Here is a 20603-nt window from a genome sequence, read left to right as displayed (position 1 = left end):
AATCAATGAAATGGAATATTATATTCTATCGAACATTCTGATAATGCTTCACTCTACAACTGTACCCTTTAATCTAAACTATGGAATTATTGGATGGGGAAATTCCTCAAAAACACAAATTGACAGAATTCATTTATTGCAAAAAGGCACTTCGAATTATAAGCGACGCTCGATTCTTTGCTCATACTGACAAATTATTTTATGACAAGTTATTCTGAAGGTTTTTGATTTATATTTCCTTCACCTTGGTCAATTTATGTTTTAACTGGATACAAAAGATTTACCACAAATATTTAGTACTATGTTTTCCAAATATAAACATTATCATACATATCCTACAAGACAGTCAAATCTCTATCATTTACAGCGTGTAGGAACAGTATCAGCAGTTATTACCTTTACGTACAGTGGACCCGCATTTCGGAATTCACTTGAACCTACTCAGAAAAATGCTTCTACATTGTATTCATATAGACTTCCCTTAAAAAAGTTTTTTTTTAAACAATATAAAGTGAGCTAATGTTGGAAATGCTATTTGTATATATTTGTGATATTCACGTAATATGATGTAGCTTGTTTTACCTGAAAGGTTTCCATTGATGTGATAGTTTGTGATTCTCTCCCGTTCCCTTCTTAATCTTTATTCTCTCTTAGTATCCTCTCCAATTTTTTTCTCCCTATCTATCTCTTTTTCTTTCTATAATCCTATTTGAAGCCTCCCTTTTTTCCTTCTAATTGCACATCATCCTCATGTTGCTCCCGTCCTCATTCTTTCCCTTTCTCTCTCTTTTCTTCCGTCTCACTTTCTTGTATGTTTGTAATTAAGTTATTCAAGGGGACCTATAGTAATACAAGCTTCGCTTCTCTGATGGGTCCCCCCACACACTCTCTCTTCAGCTTGAAACAAACAAGAATATTTTGTTTTCTCTTTCATCATTTGACGATACAGGCTATATTGTGTAATAGTTATTAAGATGTTACAATCTGTGACATTGATACTTGTGTTTTCAATTGTATAATGTGCACTTAGCGTGTTAAAATTGTTTGAGATGTGTGGAAATAAATAAATGAAATTGAAACATGAAAATTAGCCACCAATGTTTTGTATTTAGTATTTTTATTATTATTTCGGGTTTTTTGTTTTTTGTTTTTGTTTTTGTTTTTGTTTTGTTTTTGTTTTTTTTGGGGGGGGGGGGGGGTATTTTTAGAAATCTAGAGCGTCTTAATAGAGCATCATCCATATAGAACATTCTCATATTGTTCATTTCTTCTTTTCATTCCAATATTCAATGACAGTTTACAATTCGACACCCCTTGAAAAATAAGGGGTGCACACCCCGTTTTCAGGTCACACAAGAAAGCGTGATCATGACAAAGCAATAAATCGAATTGGAGATATGGCAAGATATATTTATTTCTTCATTTTTTTGCACACGGACCCATAACTGCGTGACTGTTCTCTCTCTACTATGAATTGACATGTGGGCGTAGTCACGCTAAGGCAATCTAGACAGCTACAATGCACGAACGGGTGAAACAAACTAGTTTTATTTTTATTTGCACACGGACCATGGCTGAATGCCTCCTCTCTCTCTGTAATTATTTGATAGGTAGGCGTGGTCAAGGTAAGACCAGAGATCCTTGACCTTGGTAAAATAAACTGAATATAAATTACTTTGCACACGAACATGAGGCTTAACTATTCTTTCTAATAAAACAGAACAGTAAAAGAGGGCGTGGTCATGATGAAGTGCTCTGGTTAGTTATAAGACAAAGGAACAGACATTTCTAGAGACATTGAAAGTTCGGCCAGGCAACATAAATCTCACTGCAGAAAACTCCATTACTGTGCATGTAAGCCGTTTGAATCGTTATTGAAAGGGTAAGTTGTGGTAAGTTTGATTTCATTCCATGCATTCGCGTGTGGTTTATCTTGGCGATGCTACAAATGTTTGCTCACGAGCCAAACGCTGATTTTTTTTTTGTCTCTTTAATAGTAGCTCTTGAAATACATAAGAAATGTTTATTGTGATTTATTTACTGATATACAATTAACCAATATTTAACAAATATCAGGATAACTGAGTGAGTGGGTTAAAGTTACGTGACCTTGGTATGTTGGCCTAGCTGTTTTTTTCTTCCAAAAATATGGTAATTTGTGAATACACGAGTTCATGTAGGTCCGTAGGAGCCGTTTTCAACACCGCTAACAATCATGAGTTATATCTTTGAAATTAAGGTGCCATCACGAGGGGAAGAGGTTGATAGCTTAAAACATTTTAAACAATTAAACCCTGGGGTTATCCCCGAATGTGGGCATTGTAGGATAACTTTAATTGAGAGTTCATTTGTATGTTTAATTCAGGGTGTAGTTGTATAAGGTATGTTCTTGAGGTATGTTATCATGTCTATCCGATCAGTCAGAAGTATATACTTGGTCATTATCTTCACCTATTTGGTAATCAGGGGTAATAGGTGTGCTTGGTAGGTACCCGGGGGTTAGGTACGTGATACTGATAAAAAAATGTTTAAAGGTAAAGACCAGTATTGGAGACGCCCCAATTTCAAAAAATGAAATGGAAGCTCTCATTACCAATCATGTGAAAGAATATGTTTTGACTAATACATGATGATACAAAATTTGCCGGGAAACCGCCTACTAATTCATATATTTGGTAAATTTGTTTCTCTCATGGTCTATGAGAGATATAGGGTAGTCCCATATACATCTTTTTTGTGTATAGTGCTTGCAACTTTACGAAGAATGGGCCAAATTTCTTATCATTTTGATGATTCCAGAACCTTGCAGATGCTAGATGCTAGATGATCAACTTTTCTGATCGATTCCACAACGTTTCTTTCATAATTAATGCAATCGCATGACCATAACTGGTCTTTACCTTTAAATGCTTGAATTCCTTATAAGTACGTCGATCACAAATCCAGTCTACTCGAAGTGAAAACCTGAACTCTCTATACATTCCCATCTGATCTTTGATTGCTAGGACCAAAATGGCGTCGTTTGTTTCCATCGCTCTGGTCATGCTGTTGATTGTCAGCATCCGTGCCCAGGGATACGGTCAAGCACAGCTGCACATCAATGGTGCGATTACATGCCAAGGTTCAGCAGGTAAAAAATGGGTTATGGTACAAATGTTAAGGGAAAGAAGAAAAAAGAAGAGGAGGGGGGAAATAAGTCAACGAAGAAGGAAAAAATGAAAAAAGAAGAATGAGAAGTACGGAAAAGATGATGAAGAAGAAGAGGAAGAAGAAAAAGAGAAAAGAAAGGATTTAGCTTTTATTAGTTTTTTAGATGTCCGATCAAGATATGTGTTAGGCCTACACACTTGGAACGAAAACCTGCTCGAGCAATTTAGGAGCGGATCCTGGATAATTTTGTCCTACTCCCCTCATTTACATTGAACTAGCAACGGCCTTTTTTGAATTTTATCATACGACAGAAGGCTGCAATAATTTCGGAACTCCAAGCAGTCCGGCACTGTCCTGCCAACATGTCAAGGATGTGTGCCCTGAAGCAGCCAGTGACTTCTACTACATCGAGAGCGCTGGGCTCTATCGAAAGGTATGTTTTTGTTTTAATTCGACGACGGGAGTGGATGGGTATGGGGCACCAGCCACAAGAACGAAAGAAAAAAATCTGTTATAACATTCAACTTCTTTTTTGGGGTCCAATTTCCTTTTGCGGGCAGGATTAAGTGCACATTCTTTTTGCAATGACAATATTGCCCCTGCAAGATTCCAGATGGTCGGGGCACGTGTTCCCCCCCCCCAGAACTCATAAATTTCAATTGTATGATGCATGTAGCTCCATCCTCACACAGGTAACATTTTACCATCTCCCATCTTGTCTTACATGCAGGTGTTTTGTGAGATGGACATTGAAAGCGGTGGGTGGGCCCGCTACGGCAGGTCCAACCAAACAGCCATCTGGAACTATGTCGACGAAGACGCCACCGAAATCACACTCGACATCATCTCCCCTTCCGAAGTCAAAGAGATGATTGATCTCAAATACAATAATTTCCTGGTCCAAACTGACGTTGTCTTCAAAATGCAGGCAGATGACAGCATTAACCCATCGCGTCTCACTACACGATCCCTTCCTTGGCTTGTGGATACACCTCTGTTCATTCCTGATTACGGCAACGACCATACCCGTATTGAATTTCCGTCTGGCAGTGGTAAATGATTTCATCGTGTAGTCTATAGTCATTTTATACAGGTTTTTATCATGTTCGAAATGTGCATTACAAAATATTCATAATGTTTTCATTTGTCTGACCCCATTCAATTAACCCATTGGCAATTAAAAAACTCCACGTGTTTCAACAACACCAATCTAAATGTTATTGCAAAGCACCTGCGTTATACAAAATAGCGCACTGATCTTGATTCATATTGAAACTGTTTAAATTAGGGATAAAACGCCATCTCCCAGGGTTTACACACTAATTGGCAGTTCAAAAACCCCATGTGTTTTCAACAAATTTAAATGTTAATGCAAATTACCTGTGTTATACAAAAAAGCGTCCTGATTCATTACCATACTATGTTACCGGGTTCACACCATGTTTTATTTCGTTTTTTATACAATTAAAATGTGTTTTTCGTTCATACTATAGTTGATCGAGTGACCTGCATTCCAGGGAGTACAAGCAAATGCGGACAAGGGGGAGGGCTGCCACCTGCCAATGGGGTATCCAAGCCCTTCTTCTTCCAGTCGCTCTTCTTCTCGCCCCGGGGAACAGGGGCAAGCTTGCCTAGTAGCGTCAGTGGTCAGTGGCACCGCAACAAATACACTTGGAACGGAAGCTTCTATTATGTGTATGCCAAGTAATGATTTGGTCGATATAGAGTAAAACATGAAACCTTGTTCTAGATAAGAAGTAGTATAAATCTATCACGGTTTCTTTTTTTACATACTGTGTATTAGTACATTTTAAAATGTAACTTAACAAACGAAGGGTGAATCACTCTTAGCTTAAAGATCGTCAATACTACTGGGCCAGAAGGGATTAGACCACACAGCGAGGTCACTCACAAGTGGCTATCTCATTAACTCAGCTCTCAACTAACATAAGAAAAAGAGGATCATGGGGGACTGTTACACCCACAAATGTAATAACTCCCACAAATGTAATAACGCCCACAAATGTAATAACACTTTACCCACAAATGTAACAACACCCACAAATGTAATAACACTTTACCCACAATTGTAATAATTTCACCCACAAATGTAATAACACTTTACCCACAATTGTAATAATTTCACCCACAAATGTAATAACCACTTTACCCACAAATGTAATAATTTTGAATCACCCACAAATGTAATAATGACTTTACCCACAAATGTCATAAATTTGAAGTGATATTTTGAATCACCCACAAATGTAATAATGACTTTACCCACAAATGTAATAAATTTGAAGTGATATTTTGTCGAATTTGTTCAAAACTAAAACCCTGTAATAAAGCATGGGTATAGCTAACTACCACCTAGCTAACTACCCCCGGACATCTACCCCCAGTCAACTACCCCCTCCCCGGACATCTACCTCCGGACATCTTACCCCATCCAACTACCCCTCCCCCTGGACAACTAACTCCCCCTCCAACTACCCCCCCCGGACATCTACCCCAAGCAAATTAAGGTAGTTGGGGGTAGTTGCCCGGGGGTAGTTGGATGGGGGTAGATGTCCGGGGGCAGTTTTCAGCGTGGGGGTAGTTGGCTGGGGGTAGTTGGAAGGGGAAAGTTGGATTGGTGGGGGGGGGGGAATTTCCGGGGGTATTTGACGGGGGGGGGGGGCGGGTAGATGTCCGGGGGGTACTTGACTTGGGGTAGATGTCCGGGGGTATTGTCCGGGGTAGATGTCCAGGGGTAGTTAGCTGGGGGGGGGGGGCGTTATCATTCTAGGGGGTAGTTAGCTGGGGGTAGTTGGCAGGGGGGTAGGTGTCCTAGATTCTCGATTAGAGATTTTGTCTGACATTTCTTTCGGGGGAGTCCCCTCTCTCGTGGTTGTAGCTTCATGGTAATGAGCAGTGTCAGAACACTATTAAAGTTACAACAAAGTTATTTCGATTAGGATAAACTTTAGTTTTTTCTGTGTTTAGAAGATCTTCATTGAAAAAGATCGCACAACCAAAAACAAACTAACAATTATGCATTAAACGGGTTAATCCTCACGTAGTATATTACAGACCATTCATGTGTGATTCTTTGTCTACACTATAAGTGTATAAACCGTTGTAAAGAAAATTTATGTGTCATATGAGTGAACTATATATCATAACATATTATGTTATCTCAGTGTTAAAGTAAATATCTGGAAACTACATGCCTCTATTGCTTTTTAAAATCACTAACATATTCATGTATTTATAATCCTTATACAAGTGTATGGTTTGTTTTGCATTTATGTCTTTAATCAGATTTCTGTTTAAGGTTGAAAAATGGCTCAAAAGTGGCAAACGCCAAGCTCTTCAACAGAGATCAGGTAAAGGTTGTTAATATTCTTTATCTCATTGTATAATTAAAATAATTATTTCCTTTTGATCAGTCATACTTCATTTCAACTCCGTATACTCTTAAAGCATCTGAAAAGTATTACTGACAAACTTTTGGAGTTGTACGTATTAAGTAGTTTTATATGGACGAATATTAAGTTACAGAAAGCCAGGTATTTTAGTATTTCGGCATCTTGTTCTCTTGTTTTTCCTAGCTTAGAAGAATTGTCACGTGTTAGGTTGTTTGCGTTTTATATCAAGTTCAGTTGATGTTATCAGGTTCAATATTGCCCAAATTATAACCTTGTTTGCTTGTAAAAGACATGTGAGTTACTCCACCTTTTTATACGTAATAATTATTTTGGTTCTGTTACCGTCTGTATATTAATGAAACAACCTCTTCATTCGTTTGGAATAAAATACTTTCTATCTTACAAAATCTATGTATCCATCATTGCATTTAATACTATAAAATCATAACCTCTGCAATTTACTCACATTGATTGAGAGAGTATATAGATATTTTATCAGTCAAAGGGTTCTGCAATCGTTCATTAAAAACATGCAAATATTTTTCGCGCGATCTCGTTATACAGCTATTTATGATTTGTTATATGAAAGTATGCGTTGTTATTTGCTTGTTAACCGATTATCATTTCAGACTTGTTCTTGTTTATATAGCTGCTTGAGTGTTTCAGAAGTAGGGAAAACTGTAATATAAATGTGTTTTGTTTGTATTCGCCTTTGAATAAATTTCGTTCTCATGAATTCACACCGTGTACCGCGTACCAATTGGTAGTCTTCAGTATAAGTAATTGATATGAATTGATAAGAAAGGTAATTCATTCACGCACTCATGAAAATATAACATCGCAATCGAACGTTTTAATGTCACTAATAGCGTACATATAATTATATAAATATATATTACATATCGTGAACATGTTTCATAATCACATGCATAAAACAATCGGCGTCAATATATTTCAGGTCACTTATTCAATTACTTTTTTTTCTACGAACATTGAATTTCAGGATATTTGTGGGCGTTAGAATATTTACATGATTAAAAAAATCGTCGACGGTCAACGAACCATCGAATCGGTTCCTCCTCTGTGTGTTATATATATGGACCATTTTGACTGATTCGTCAGTTCGTGTGACCGCCGACCAATCATTTATTTGTGACGTGTTGTATCCACATATGTAATAATGTAATTTATTTTTAAATGAAAAAATAAGAGGAATAAGATGGTGGGTCTTAGTTTCGAAGATTTGTTTAAATTTCTAATTCCTTTGAAATAACCGGGACTGGAGGAAAGACTACGCTCTATACCCATGTTATTCCACAGGAATGAGATGGTGAGGTCTTAGTTTGAAGATTTTTTTTTTTAAATAACCGAGTCTGAAGTAAAGACTACGTTCTAATCCCATGCTTTATTACCGGGTCTTAATTTGGAAGATGGAGGGGTCTTAGTTTAAAAGGTTTTTTTGTTGTTTTGTTTTGTTTTGCTTTTTGTTTGTTTTTAAACTTTTGAAAAACCGGGTCTGGAAGAAAGACTACGCTCAATACTTATGTTCCTTCACAGGAATAAGATGATGGGGTCTTAGTTTTGAAGATTTTTAAAAAGTTTTGAAATAACCGGGTCTGGAAGAAAAACTACGCTCTAAACCCATGCTCTATCACCGGGTCTTAGTTTGGAAAATGGTGGGGTCTTAGTTTTGAAGATTTTTTTTGTTGTTGAAATAACCGGGTCTAGAGCAAAGACTGCGCGCTATACCCATGCTTTATTACAGGGTTTTAGTTTTAAATTCGACAAAATATCCCTTCAAATTTATTACATTTGTGGGTAAAGTCATTATTACATTTGTGGGTGATTCAAAATATCACTTCAAATTTATTACATTTGTGGGTAAAGTGGTTATTACATTTGTGGGTGAAATTATTACATTTGTGGGTAAAGTGTTATTACATTTGTGGGTGTTGTTACATTTGTGGGTAAAGTGTTATTACATTTGTGGGCGTTATTACATTTGTGGGAGTTATTACATTTGTGGGTGTAACAGGGACCAACATGCACCGATTGGGGAAGTTTTCTATATAGAGGGATCAAGTAACTACACGTAGGACAGTGGGGCTTTAACTGAATTGTAAAAATCATTCATGTCAATTGATGAATTGTCAGGTACTTTGTACTTGCCTATCATGTTCATATAGAAACGGAAATAAATAAATGAAATCAAATCTAATCTTTGCCATCTAACACTTTGTCACCAATATGAGAAACAACAACGTTTGGGAGAAGAGGACGTTTTTGACGCATTTGTGCGACTGTAAAAATTTAATATTCTCCTAAATGGATTAGCTTGGACTGATTCCCTGACCCCCCCCCCCCATTTAAATGTGATTTAAATGGCATTCTAACTGAATTGTATAATTTGTTTTTACCAGCAGAATTTGACTGATAAAGTAGGGAATTGTAAGAGTGGACTGATTAATTGATTCCTAGTAGATTGATTGAATTGTTGATTGGATTTGGTGACTGAATGATTAATGTATTGACTGGCCGATCGATTGATGAATTCGTTAACAGAAAGTATTTATTCAGAATAGATTAAAGCCGATTAATAAAGGATTTTCAAATTGAATTGGCTGATTAATTGCTTGTTTGGCACGTTTGGATGGTTTGTTGATTGATTGGTTCCAAATTCCAGTTTACATGGTTGGTTGACTGATTTGGTCATTGATTGATTGATTTGTCGATCGATTGAATGAATTATTGATTGATTGTCTGATTGTCTGATTAATTGATTGACTACTTTGTTCATTGGTTGAATGAATGATTTGTCAATTCATTGTTTGACTGATTTCTTGATTGATTGATAGATTGAATGATTTTTTGATTAATTCGTTGATATGATTTGACTTGCTTGTTGGTGATTGATTAGATCTGTTCATGTATTGTCCGGCTGACTGAGTGGTTGATTGTTGACGGATTTACGGTTTTTATTGAGTACTTTCTTGCTTCATCTACGAATGGCCCATCCATAGACAGGATACGTTCTAACTGTATTGATTGATTGCAATCAATGATGTTTGGTATAAGTTATTCAAATATCGTGCCAAATTTCAAATTCTTCTTAGTCATATACAATTCTAACTAAAATACATTTTCATATTAGTATGACTTCCCCCAATCACTCCATCAATCAATTGACCACTCATGTATCAACCGACCTAATCGACTCCCCGATCAAGAAATGATTCGATTAATACATCAATTACCTATTCAATCATCCAACTTTACATCAATCAATCGTTTAATTAACCGATCAATCGGTCGAATAGTCGATAATTAACAGACGGTCACATTGAATATGCCCAACGATCAACTGTACATTTAGGCCCTTAATCAATAAACCAGTTATTTATCCAATAAATCAATCACCTATCAAACAAGCAGACATAAAAAGGAAGAATTAACTCAGATTAATCAATAAACGAATCATCCATTCAATCAACCAATCAATCAATCAACCAGTTATTTAACTCAATCAACTTATCAATGATAAATCAATCCATCAGAAAGTTAAACAGTAGATGAATAAATTAACAAACGAACCAATCAAAAAAGCCTAAGTGTGAACGATACATTAAGGCCCTCATATTTTACATTGTCGTGTTTCTTCTCTCATTCCAATTTTGTTTAACTACTGCAAAATAAACAGACAATTTATATTCTTGTCGCTTTGTTTTTACTATGTTCATTTAAGATATGATTATTCGAAAATACACTATAAAACATTGCGTTTTTAATACTTCCATTTTGACGAGTGAAGGGGGCGTCTTTTTTAGAATGGGCTGAAATACATTATACAAAAAGCAAAACTGTCAAAGTCATTACCAGCAATCATGAAGCCGAAAGAGAATTTCGAGAACTACATATACACAATGTCCATTATTAAAGTATGCTTTTCTTCATTATTCGTTGTACATTTTTAATACATACAATAATAAAACGTTGAGAGATTGTATTGCGGTGCTCCGATGTATGTACCTGCGACGATCGTCGTTCTGAGCTTAATCTCGTCCAATATATAGGCTAAGACTTAGGGTTGCAATTGGTTTTAGAATATTTTTAGGCTTAGGGTTAGGTATATTTGTAAAGCGCTTAGAGACATTTGTATTAAGCGCTATATAAAAATTAAATATTATTATTATTATTATAGTGTCTAATCTAGGACGGATGTTAAGAATTCGGTTAGTATACAAATAATACACAGCAGTGAGGGCATTAGTAAGAATTACCCACACAAGGTACCTTTGGTACAGTCTAACACGCCCGAGTCGGTAGCCAAGGGTGTTTAGACTGTTTTGAAGGTACCAAGTGTGGGTAATTTTTTTACTAATGCTCAAACAAAATGCTGTTTATTATTTGTTTTATAAGCTCACCTTTTTTATTTGTTCAGTATAAAATTATGTTTTATAACATGATTTTTACTAATGAACTGTCATTAGAAATGGATAATGACCGGTCATTATCCATATCACGCGTTAGACAAAATAAATGCCTGACCACGTGTACGCTTTCGACCAATCATTTGATTAGGATCCACGTCATCATATTATAATGTACGATATTGATCGTGGAGAAGTCGCCGCAGCATGTGTCGCATAACCTAGTTCGAAAACTCCTCAAATGTGATACGTTTTGGACGATTTCGTCAGGTTTAAAAGAAAACAGCAATATTCATTTATACCATCCAGTTCAACAGATAGTTATATAATGTGTTGTGAATGTTGATTTAAAGTGTCAAATTGCTAAGAAGATTTGCCCTTCTTATTCAGTTGGTCAAGACTGGAGGTACTACCAATATCTTTAAATCAAAACTGAAAGCACATCTTTTAAAAAAACTGTAAATCTAAGCATATTAGGAGCTATTGTAACGCAGTAGAATAAATATGTTGGATAGTTTCTGCTCTCTATAAATGTATTACTTTATTATTATTATTACCAGTAATTCTTTCTGAATTTTTCATCCAAAGTTGATAGCGCCATCTAGTGGCCAATTCAAGTAACTCCAAAAAAAAAGATAATTGACTGCCCAGCTGATGAGCATCAGAACCAGTACATCCTGGGATTTTTGTGTGTGATTCCATTAGAGTATAAAAGGAGGGAAAGGGGTTAGTTGTTTTATTGATTCATTTGTATTTACAAACTCTCAAAATGGTGAATTAAAAATAAGTTAGTTTAATTTGGTTCTAGGACACCTACCCCCTGGACATCCACCCCCGGATAACCACCCTAGTCAACTACCCCTTAGGACAACTACCCCCGGACAACTACCCCCTAGGACAAATATCCCCTAGGACAATTACCCCGGACAACTATCCCCGGACAAGTAACCCCTAGGACAACAACTCCCGGACATCTACCCCCGGACAACTACCCCACAGACAACTACCCCCGGACAACTACCCCCTACGACAACTACCCCCTGGAAAACTACCCCCGGACAACTACCCTACAGATAACTACCACCTACGACAACCATCCTCTAGGACAACTACCCCCGGACAACTATCATAGGGGGACAACTATTCTAGTGGGAAGTTGTCCCGGGAGGGGGGAATTGTCCTAGGGGGCAGTTGTCCGGGGGTAGTTTTCCTGATATGGTTTAATTTAGATTCAGCAAGCCGGAGTGCAATGGCAAGCCTCGCCCTGGGGGTGCATCCTTCTTGATCAATGCGACCCCTGCGCCAGGTAAGTATGCTTAATTAACAGCTTACAGAGGACTAGTAGTTTATTGATGTACGCTATGATAACAGTTACAAACTTACACGGTTGTCACGAAAACTGCATTAATATTCATTTATAAAATCCTATTGCTCGGAATTTCTATTAAAATGTTAATGTTACATTAATAATACATTAATCGTGTACATTTTATTATAACTTGATAAGGTTAATTGATAAGAATTGATAAGTATGGATAAGAATATTAAGCAATGAACACAAAATGGCGCTATTTACCTTAATAATACTGTTCGTCGTTAGATGTTGTACAATATTTGATTGTTTTTTCTTCATAATTCAAAATTTGTCTCATATATTGAAATGACATGTCTCAATATCTCTCCTGTATAACACGACATAATACAGTGCGTCCTAGAAAAAACGAAACCGAGAATTATCGATGTTTAAAATTAAAATGAATAAATGACACATGTTTGTAAAGCTTAGATCCACCCCTTTCATTTGATGCGACTCATTATGATGCATATTTCACTCACGAGTGATTTAAAACAATATGAAGAGAGGGTACCAAAAAGTCATTTGGCGGGCGGTATCTAAATTTCAAAGAGAAAAATCACATTTCTAGAAAGTTCATTTTTTGCCCTTTTATATGACACCTCAATGAGGAAAAATGAGCCAAGAATAACGAAGTTCCGTTTGTTTAAAGTAATGCTTGCATTCCCATAATTTGAATAAACGAATTCGTTTTCACTGGCTGCCTGCCGTAGCAACAAACAGGCTTAACTCTATTTCATTGACGATCAACCATGCACAAAAAGATGAAAGACTTGAGCCTATATCCCCCTAAATGATATCACTAATAATTATCAGATTTGATATAAAAATTATCTCAAAAGATATTCATCCCCTGGTTTAAAGTGTCCATCTGGAGCCTTTTCTGTCATTTTCATTACCTTTATTTATTTTCCAATTCCAACACGGAAACACTAATTGCTTCAGCCAAAAGCTATTCTATAGCAAGTTCACGTAAAGTTTGAATAGTCCCTTTAAAGTTAAAAGTTACCTCCTGGGTATTATAACGGAAGATGGCTATATTTGTCAAAAATAGAGGAAATCCAGTGTATCTGCAAGGTATAGATAATCAGTTTTGTTTTGATGATATAGAACCAGGAAAAAACAAAAAATAGCCTTCCTGCATTTTAACCATTATGGATATCAAAATACACTCGTGATTATCATAAAACACTAATATCAACTCGAACTTGTAAGAGATCTCTCTTCCTGTTGTTTTTTAATATACCCATCTAGATGCATTTTGAAATCCTGAAGCTATTGCACACAAATCACATAGAAAAAAATCTTCTACTAGATTATTACTGAAGATGAAATCCTCTAACATGACAATATTCTATCCAACTGTAACATTGATTGAAGTAACTGTAAGCTATCCTTGATACATCTATATCGCATTTCTTTTAAATTCTAGACTTCAGTCTTGGTATTTTCTTGATAATTCCAGGAAAATGATAAAGAGGGGGAGAGGGCACAGGAAGGGAATGAATAATAATAACAATAATAATCTTTCAAAGTCCACTCCAAATTGTATTAAGTTAAACCGAAAATGGAAATTCTTTTTGCCCAATTGATCGTGAGCCCTGCAGCCACTGAGCAGCGCCAGATCGACGTTGCTCTATCCCTTATTGTTGAACGCCAAACAAGGTAGCAGCAACTCCCGTCTTTTAACGTCTTTGGTATGACGCGGCCGGGGTTCGAACCCACGACCTCCCGGTTGTGAGGCGGACGCTCTACTGACTGAGCCAACACAAGACACAATATTCCATACACTCAGTAATCAAAACAAAATAATAAGAAAGTGGACACTTATTTATAGTTAGGATTTTCAAATAGATATAAAATATGAACTCATCTTTCTTTCGGCTATAACCGGGTTAACATTTATTATTGGAGGGCCAAAAGCATCACTGCATGACGGACACGAGTGCTGTAAAAGAAGCCACCAATATTTGTTTTATTCATTATTATTATAATTTTGTTTTTTGTGTGTATTTCTTTGTGGAAAAATAGAGCATCATAATAGAGCATCATCCGTGTATAACGTTCTTCAATTTTTAAAAATCCTTTTTGCCTCCTTTTTCATTCCGATATTTACTGACAGCATGCGGCACCCCTTTAAAAATAAGGGATGCACACCCGGTTCGTAGGTCCATTTAAGCAGGAGTATTCAGGACAAAGCAATACAACGAATTGAAGCAGGGGTGGCGATCCCGGGGGGGGGGGGACACGTCCCCCTTCAATTTTTCTAGGGGGGGGGGGGGGATCGTCCCCCCTCAAAATTGGAAAAAGTGCACAAAAATTGTATAGCAAATACTGACTAAAGACTGCAACACACTTTTAGGCTCTAGACGGCCCAATAGTGCAGCGTTTAGACAAATAAAAATGCAAAAATCTTCTCATTCGTTAGCTACGATCCCTCGCATAATGTCCTTCAAAATGTACAAATAAACACCGAAAAAATTCAAGTGAGAAAAAAGTATATTGCTTGTCTTTATATACTATAGTTTTTGCTAAGGAATGTAATTTTTTAATACAACAAAACATCATAAACCTGTGAGGGGGTTGTCACTTCCGTCACCTTCACCCCTGTCATTCACTATGCTCCCTCGCACTTGCGTAGGCTGATGGAGGAGGGGGGAGGGGGGCTTGGGGGCAGTTCCCCCCAAATAAATTCAAACATGGTTTATTTCTAATTCGATACCAGTGATTTACAAATGTTACTGAAATGGCATGAGTGTCCGGGGGCTCTGCCCCCTGGACCCCACCAAGGGCCCTAAGGCGAGCCTCTGGTAGCTCATCTCACCGTAATTAAATGCCTTAAACGCCTGAGCTTCCAGGGGCTCTGCCCCCTGGACCCCAACAAGGGCCCTAAGGCGCCCCCTGGATGCTCACCTGACTGTAATTAAATGCCTAAAACCCCTGAGCTTCATGGGGCTCCGCCCTTGATCCCCGCCGGGGCTTTCCCCCTGGACCCCACGCCAATTTACGCTCCACTTGCTTCGCTCACTTTGCTCTACCTGATCGTAAATACTTAGCCCCCCCCCCCCACTTTGAAAAACGTTCCTAGGGCCTGCGTAACATGTTAACGTGGTGGTGATGCGGATTCTTTTCTGCCTCCCCAAATGTTTTCGCTCATTACGCCACTGCTCCCTTGTCCCTCGCATTTTGCCCCCCTCCCCGGTCATGAAAAGAAATCGCCGCCCCTGAATTGGAGTAATGGCGAGAGATATGTTGTTGTTTGTTTTTGCACACGGACCCATATTGCTGCGTGACATCTCTCTCTCTCTCTCTCTCTCTCTAATTTAAATTGACACTTTTGACAGCTACAATGCACGAAAAGGGGGAAAAATTGCTCTATTTTTTATTTTGCACACGGACCATTGCTGAATGCCTCCTCCTCTCTCTGTAATAATTAATAAGTTAGCGTGGTCAAGGTAAAACCAGAGCTCCTTGGTAAAACAATCTGGAGATAACCTTTCTACTCTGCACACGAACATAAGGCTTAACTATTCTGTCAAACAAAACAAAAAGTAAAAAAGGGCGTGGTCATGATGAAGACAAATAAACAGACGGCTCTCGAGACATTGTAAGTACAGGCCAGGCAACATAACTCTCACCGCAGAACACTACATTACTGTGCGTGTAATAAGCTGTTTGAATCGTTATTGAAAAGGTAAGTAACTGTTGTGGTACAGTTTGATTTCATTCCATGCATTCACGTGTTACTTATCTTATTTGCGATGCCTAAAATGTTTGCTCACGACTCACGAGCCAAACGCTGAATTCTTTCAACCTCATAATTCGTTGTGGTTTGATTTCTTTTGTTTTGTTTTGCCTCCCTAATGGTATTTTAAAATATATACTAAAGGTAAGGGTTATTGTGAGTTATGTACTAATGTAGTGACCAAATGTCACGATTTTAACTTTTATATGTATAATAATGTTTTATGCATTGATTTGCACATGTTTAATACGAATTGCTTTACTATTTCCAAGATGGCGGCTAGGGAGAATTAATTTCCCTTGCGTGGTCCGCTGTCTGGCTTTTCAGACATGTCCCAGCCGGTTTTGTCTGGTTCGTTAATATATTCTATTGTTATGCAGATTTGTTATTGTTACGTACAGCGCGTATACATGCATATTCATTTTGTGCGCTTGTTTTGACCAATCGCGCTATACCAGCGTTTGGGGCTTTTTCTGATATTTCCATTCAGAGGGAATATTTTTATCGGCACACACAAGTCGATGCTGTGTTTTTGTTTACTGTGCCGGTCGAATTTTCGTCCAACATGGACTCGCCGACTTCGTCCCCGGACTTCTCCCGGGTGACTTTTCATTTGTGGAGAGACTTGAATCGCTGTTGCTAGCATATTCTCGGATTTGTCTTTTCCACCGACACTTATCGTTGTAGTGACACGATGAACGCCATCGTCACCACCTCGTCATCATCTGCTTCGTTGTAGTGACACGATGAACGACATCGTCACCACCTCGTCATTATCTATTGTGTTGTGTTGACACGATGAACGACATCGTCATCACCTCACCTCATCATCATCATCGACTCATTATCTTTTCTACTGCTATCATCCATTGTGTTGTGCTTACACGATGAACGCCATCGTCATCACCTCACCGTCATCCGTTGTGCTGTGCTGGCTCGCTGATTATCTTCACGTCATCACCACATCATTGACATTACCTTCATGACCATCATCGCATCCATCGATTGATCGTCTCATCACTTTCATCAACAAGACCATCGTCATCGTCTTTATCATCGTCTTCATCATCGTCTATGTCATCATCGTCGTCTTCATCTGTGTACCCGTCATCGCCGCTGTCTTCGTCATCATCATCGTTTCGTCGCCATCATCAGCATCGTCATCGCCTGACCTCGGTAATGCTGATTTGGTTTGATCGTTTGTTTTATTGAACGCTTTGCTGAACTAATTAACGATCCTTTTTGACTATCTTGAATTTGATTTTTGATGGTTGACATTTGTTGGTTTTGATTATTGATTATGTTATTGCATTCAATTTTGAACGTGACGGAGATTATACCTCCGGGAAGTTACCTCGAGACGATTCCGTTTACTATGATCACTGTTATTTGTATGTTAATTATTTGCCGTCAGAGGCGATCCATCCGGAGATGCCGGTATATACATGTATGATTATTATGTGTACACGACCGATTATACTACCGTTGATGATTTATGTTGATTATCTTTAATAAATCGTTGATATTAATTATATAACTCAATTGTTTGATAGTGTAGTTTATTCCTCGTGAGATCGTGAAGTTTAAAACGTACGACCCCCGTCAGGGGAGTTCTACACTAACATGTGTATACCCTTAAAGGGATTGGATAACTTTGTCTCAGATTCTGAAACAAAATCCTGGATTTAGCTCATGCTGCAATCATTTATAAACCTTTAGGTCAGTCAGGTATCCCATGAGTTTTACAAACCAATTTCCTGTCTGATTATCAAGATATTTATGATTTGAAATCCTTCGAAATCAAATTTTGCGTTTTCCTAACGGTTTTTATAACACTGCAGTCTCTTGTGGGAAATGAGTTTGGTATAGCCGGTCACTTTTTTGAGACACTTATGATCATTTTGAGTCGCATTTTATTTTAGGGCTTCAATATTACACCATATCACAGACACTGCACATGTAGGGCCATGCATCTCAGGTTTAAAGATAAAGTTGAGTTCTGGTCATGTGATTGCATTGTGAAAGAAACGGTGTGGAATCTATCAGAAAAGATTGATCATCTAGTATATAAGTATTCGTGTGTATTGCAAGGTTCCGGAATCATCAAAGTGATAAGAAATTTTGCCAAATCTTGGCAAAGTTACAAGCACTGTACACAGAATGATGTATATGGGACTACACGAACACGTGGCAAAAACATCCTACCCGGATTTTTACGATGTTTCATGTCATATTTAGAATATGAAGGCATTTGAAGAGCCATGCTTTTCAGGGAAATGTTTAATCTGATGTACTTCCACCCTTGCATAATAACAATGATAACGCTCACAAATTATTTTTTACCTCTTTCCGGAACTCAACCTTCTCTTTAACATTGTTAAACGATACCTTTAACCAATCTTTATAAAATATCAATTAATGGAGGGGCCCGGTAAAGTTAGGCGACCCGTGGTATCTTGGCCTACCTGTCTTTTTAATTCTTTCCAAAAATATTGTACATTATTTTGTGAATACATGAGTTCAAGTAAGTCCAAAGAGGGTGCATTTTTGTTTGGTAATTAGGGGTAATAGGTGTGCTTGTTAGCCAGTACCTGAGTTTAGGTATGTGATACTGATACAAACATGTCAAAATGCAGTCACATAACTGCTTGAATTCCTTGTTAGCTCGTCGATCACATATCCAGTCCACTTGAAGTGAAAACCTGAACTCTCTCTACATTCCCGTCTGATCTTTGATTGCTAGGACCAAAATGGCGTCGTTTGTTTCCATCGCTCTGGTCATGCTGTTGATTGTCTGCACCAGTGCCCAAGGATACGGTCAAGCACAGCTGTACATCAATGGCGCGATTACATGCCAAGGTTCATCAGGTAAAAAATGAGTTATGATACGAATGTACAGGGCAACGAAGATTAAATATGAGGAGGAGAAGAAGAAAAAAAAAAGCATACAAAAGGAGAAGAAGAAGAAGAAGAAGAGGAAGAAGAAAAGAAGAAAGAAAGGATTAAGCTATTAGTAATTTCTTAAGATGTCTGATCAAGATATTGGAACGAATATCCTGTTCGGGTCATTTAGGGGCAGATCCAGGATAAATTTTCAAGATGAAGGGGAGAAGGGGGCGGGGGGGGGGGGGAGGGGCGCATGTCTATCTCTTCCCTCATTCGCATTAAATTGAATTTTATCATACGACACTAGGGTGCAGGAATTTTGGAACTCCAAGCAACCCGGCACTGTCCTGCCAACATGTAAAGGATGTGTGCCCTGAAGCAGCCAGCGACTTCTACTACATCGAGAGCGCTGGTCTCTATCGAAAGGTATATATATATTTTTTAATTTGACGACGGGATGGATGAGAATGGGGCACTAGCCACAAGAAAGAAAAGAAAACGACATTGTTATAACTTCAGCTGCTATTTGGGTCTACTTTCCTGTTGCGGACAGGATGAAAGGCACATTTCTTTTTGCAATGGAAGTATTGCCACTGCCTTATTCCATATTCCAATATTCCATATTGATGCTTCTTCCCCTCCCTGGACCACATACATCTCAGATGTTTGATGCGTGTAGCATTAGGATCTCCATCCCCACGGAGATCCCCACACAAGTTAAGTTTTAGCATCTTCCACTTTGTCTTACAGGTGTTTTGTGAGATGGAAATTGAGGGCGGTGGGTGGGCCCGCTACGGCAGGTCCAACCAAACAGCCATCTGGAACTATGTCGACGAAGACGCCACCGAAATCACACTCGACATCATCGACACTTCCGAAGTCAAAGAGATGATTGATCTCAACTACAATCATTTCCTGGTCCAAACTGACGTTGTCTTCAAAATGCAGGCAGATGACAGCATTAACCCATCGCGTCTCACTACACGATCCATTCCTTGGCTCGTGGATACTCCTCTTTTTATTCCTGAATACGGCCAAGACCATACCCGGCCAACTAGCATTATTGAATTTCCGTCTGGCAGTGGTAAATGATTTCATCGTTCATTCAATTAACCATTTGGCAATTCAAAAAATCCATGTGCATTCAACACCACAATCTAAATTTTATTGCAAAGTACCTGTGTTATACAAAAGAGCGTCCTGATCTTGATTACCATGATGATAATGTCTAAATTAGGGATAAAATGCCCCGGGATTACATCATGTCATATTTTTCTTTTGTTTAATTAAATATATTTTCGTTCATACCATAGTTGATCGAGTGACCTGCATCCCAGGGGGTACAAGCAAATGCGGACAAGGGGGAGGGCTACCACCTGCTAATGGGATATCCAAGTCCTTCTTCTTCCAGTCGCTCTTCTTCTCGCCCCGGGGTACAGGGGCAAGTGCCCTCATTGGTCAGTGGAGACGCAACAGGTACACCTGGAACGGAAGCTACTATTATGTGTATGCAAAGTAATAATTTGTTCGAGAAAGTAAAAGACACTTATGGACAGGGGCGGCGATTTCTTGTCATGACTGGGGGGGGGGGGGGCGAAATGCGAGGGACGAGGGAGCATAGTGTAAAC

The 20603-nt window shown here is 38.2% G+C and overlaps 1 protein-coding gene and 1 pseudogene across 3 annotated transcripts; one reads left to right on the top strand and one right to left on the bottom strand.

The window, feature by feature from the left end:
- Positions 1-1731: 1731 nt before the first annotated feature.
- Positions 1732-20564, top strand: LOC100892128. Of its 3 annotated transcripts, none has more exons than XM_030979451.1 (5): positions 1732-1882; positions 18833-18957; positions 19283-19401; positions 19726-20059; positions 20289-20564. In XM_030979451.1, the coding sequence occupies exons 2-5, from the start codon at positions 18840-18842 to the stop codon at positions 20492-20494; spliced, it is 777 nt and encodes a 258-aa protein (XP_030835311.1). In that variant the 5' UTR covers positions 1732-1882; positions 18833-18839; the 3' UTR covers positions 20495-20564. The 3 variants fall into 3 exon arrangements, with proteins under 3 accessions (XP_030835311.1, XP_030835299.1, XP_030835306.1); XM_030979439.1 differs by lacking the exons at positions 18833-18957; positions 19283-19401; positions 19726-20059; positions 20289-20564 and adding exons at positions 3006-3130; positions 3462-3583; positions 3881-4202; positions 4644-5085 and having other exon boundaries at positions 1757-1882; XM_030979446.1 differs by lacking the exon at positions 1732-1882 and adding an exon at positions 15850-16038.
- On the bottom strand, positions 12175-12304 carry LOC115917774 (annotated as a pseudogene).
- Positions 20565-20603: the final 39 nt, after the last annotated feature.

The sequence above is a fragment of the Strongylocentrotus purpuratus genome, unplaced genomic scaffold, assembly GCF_000002235.5.
Source record: "Strongylocentrotus purpuratus isolate Spur 01 unplaced genomic scaffold, Spur_5.0 spur5_contig_816, whole genome shotgun sequence".
Lineage (NCBI taxonomy): Eukaryota > Metazoa > Echinodermata > Echinoidea > Camarodonta > Strongylocentrotidae > Strongylocentrotus > Strongylocentrotus purpuratus.
The sequence above is the reverse complement of the archived record's forward strand: the minus strand, read 5'-3'. Positions and strand labels throughout refer to the sequence as shown.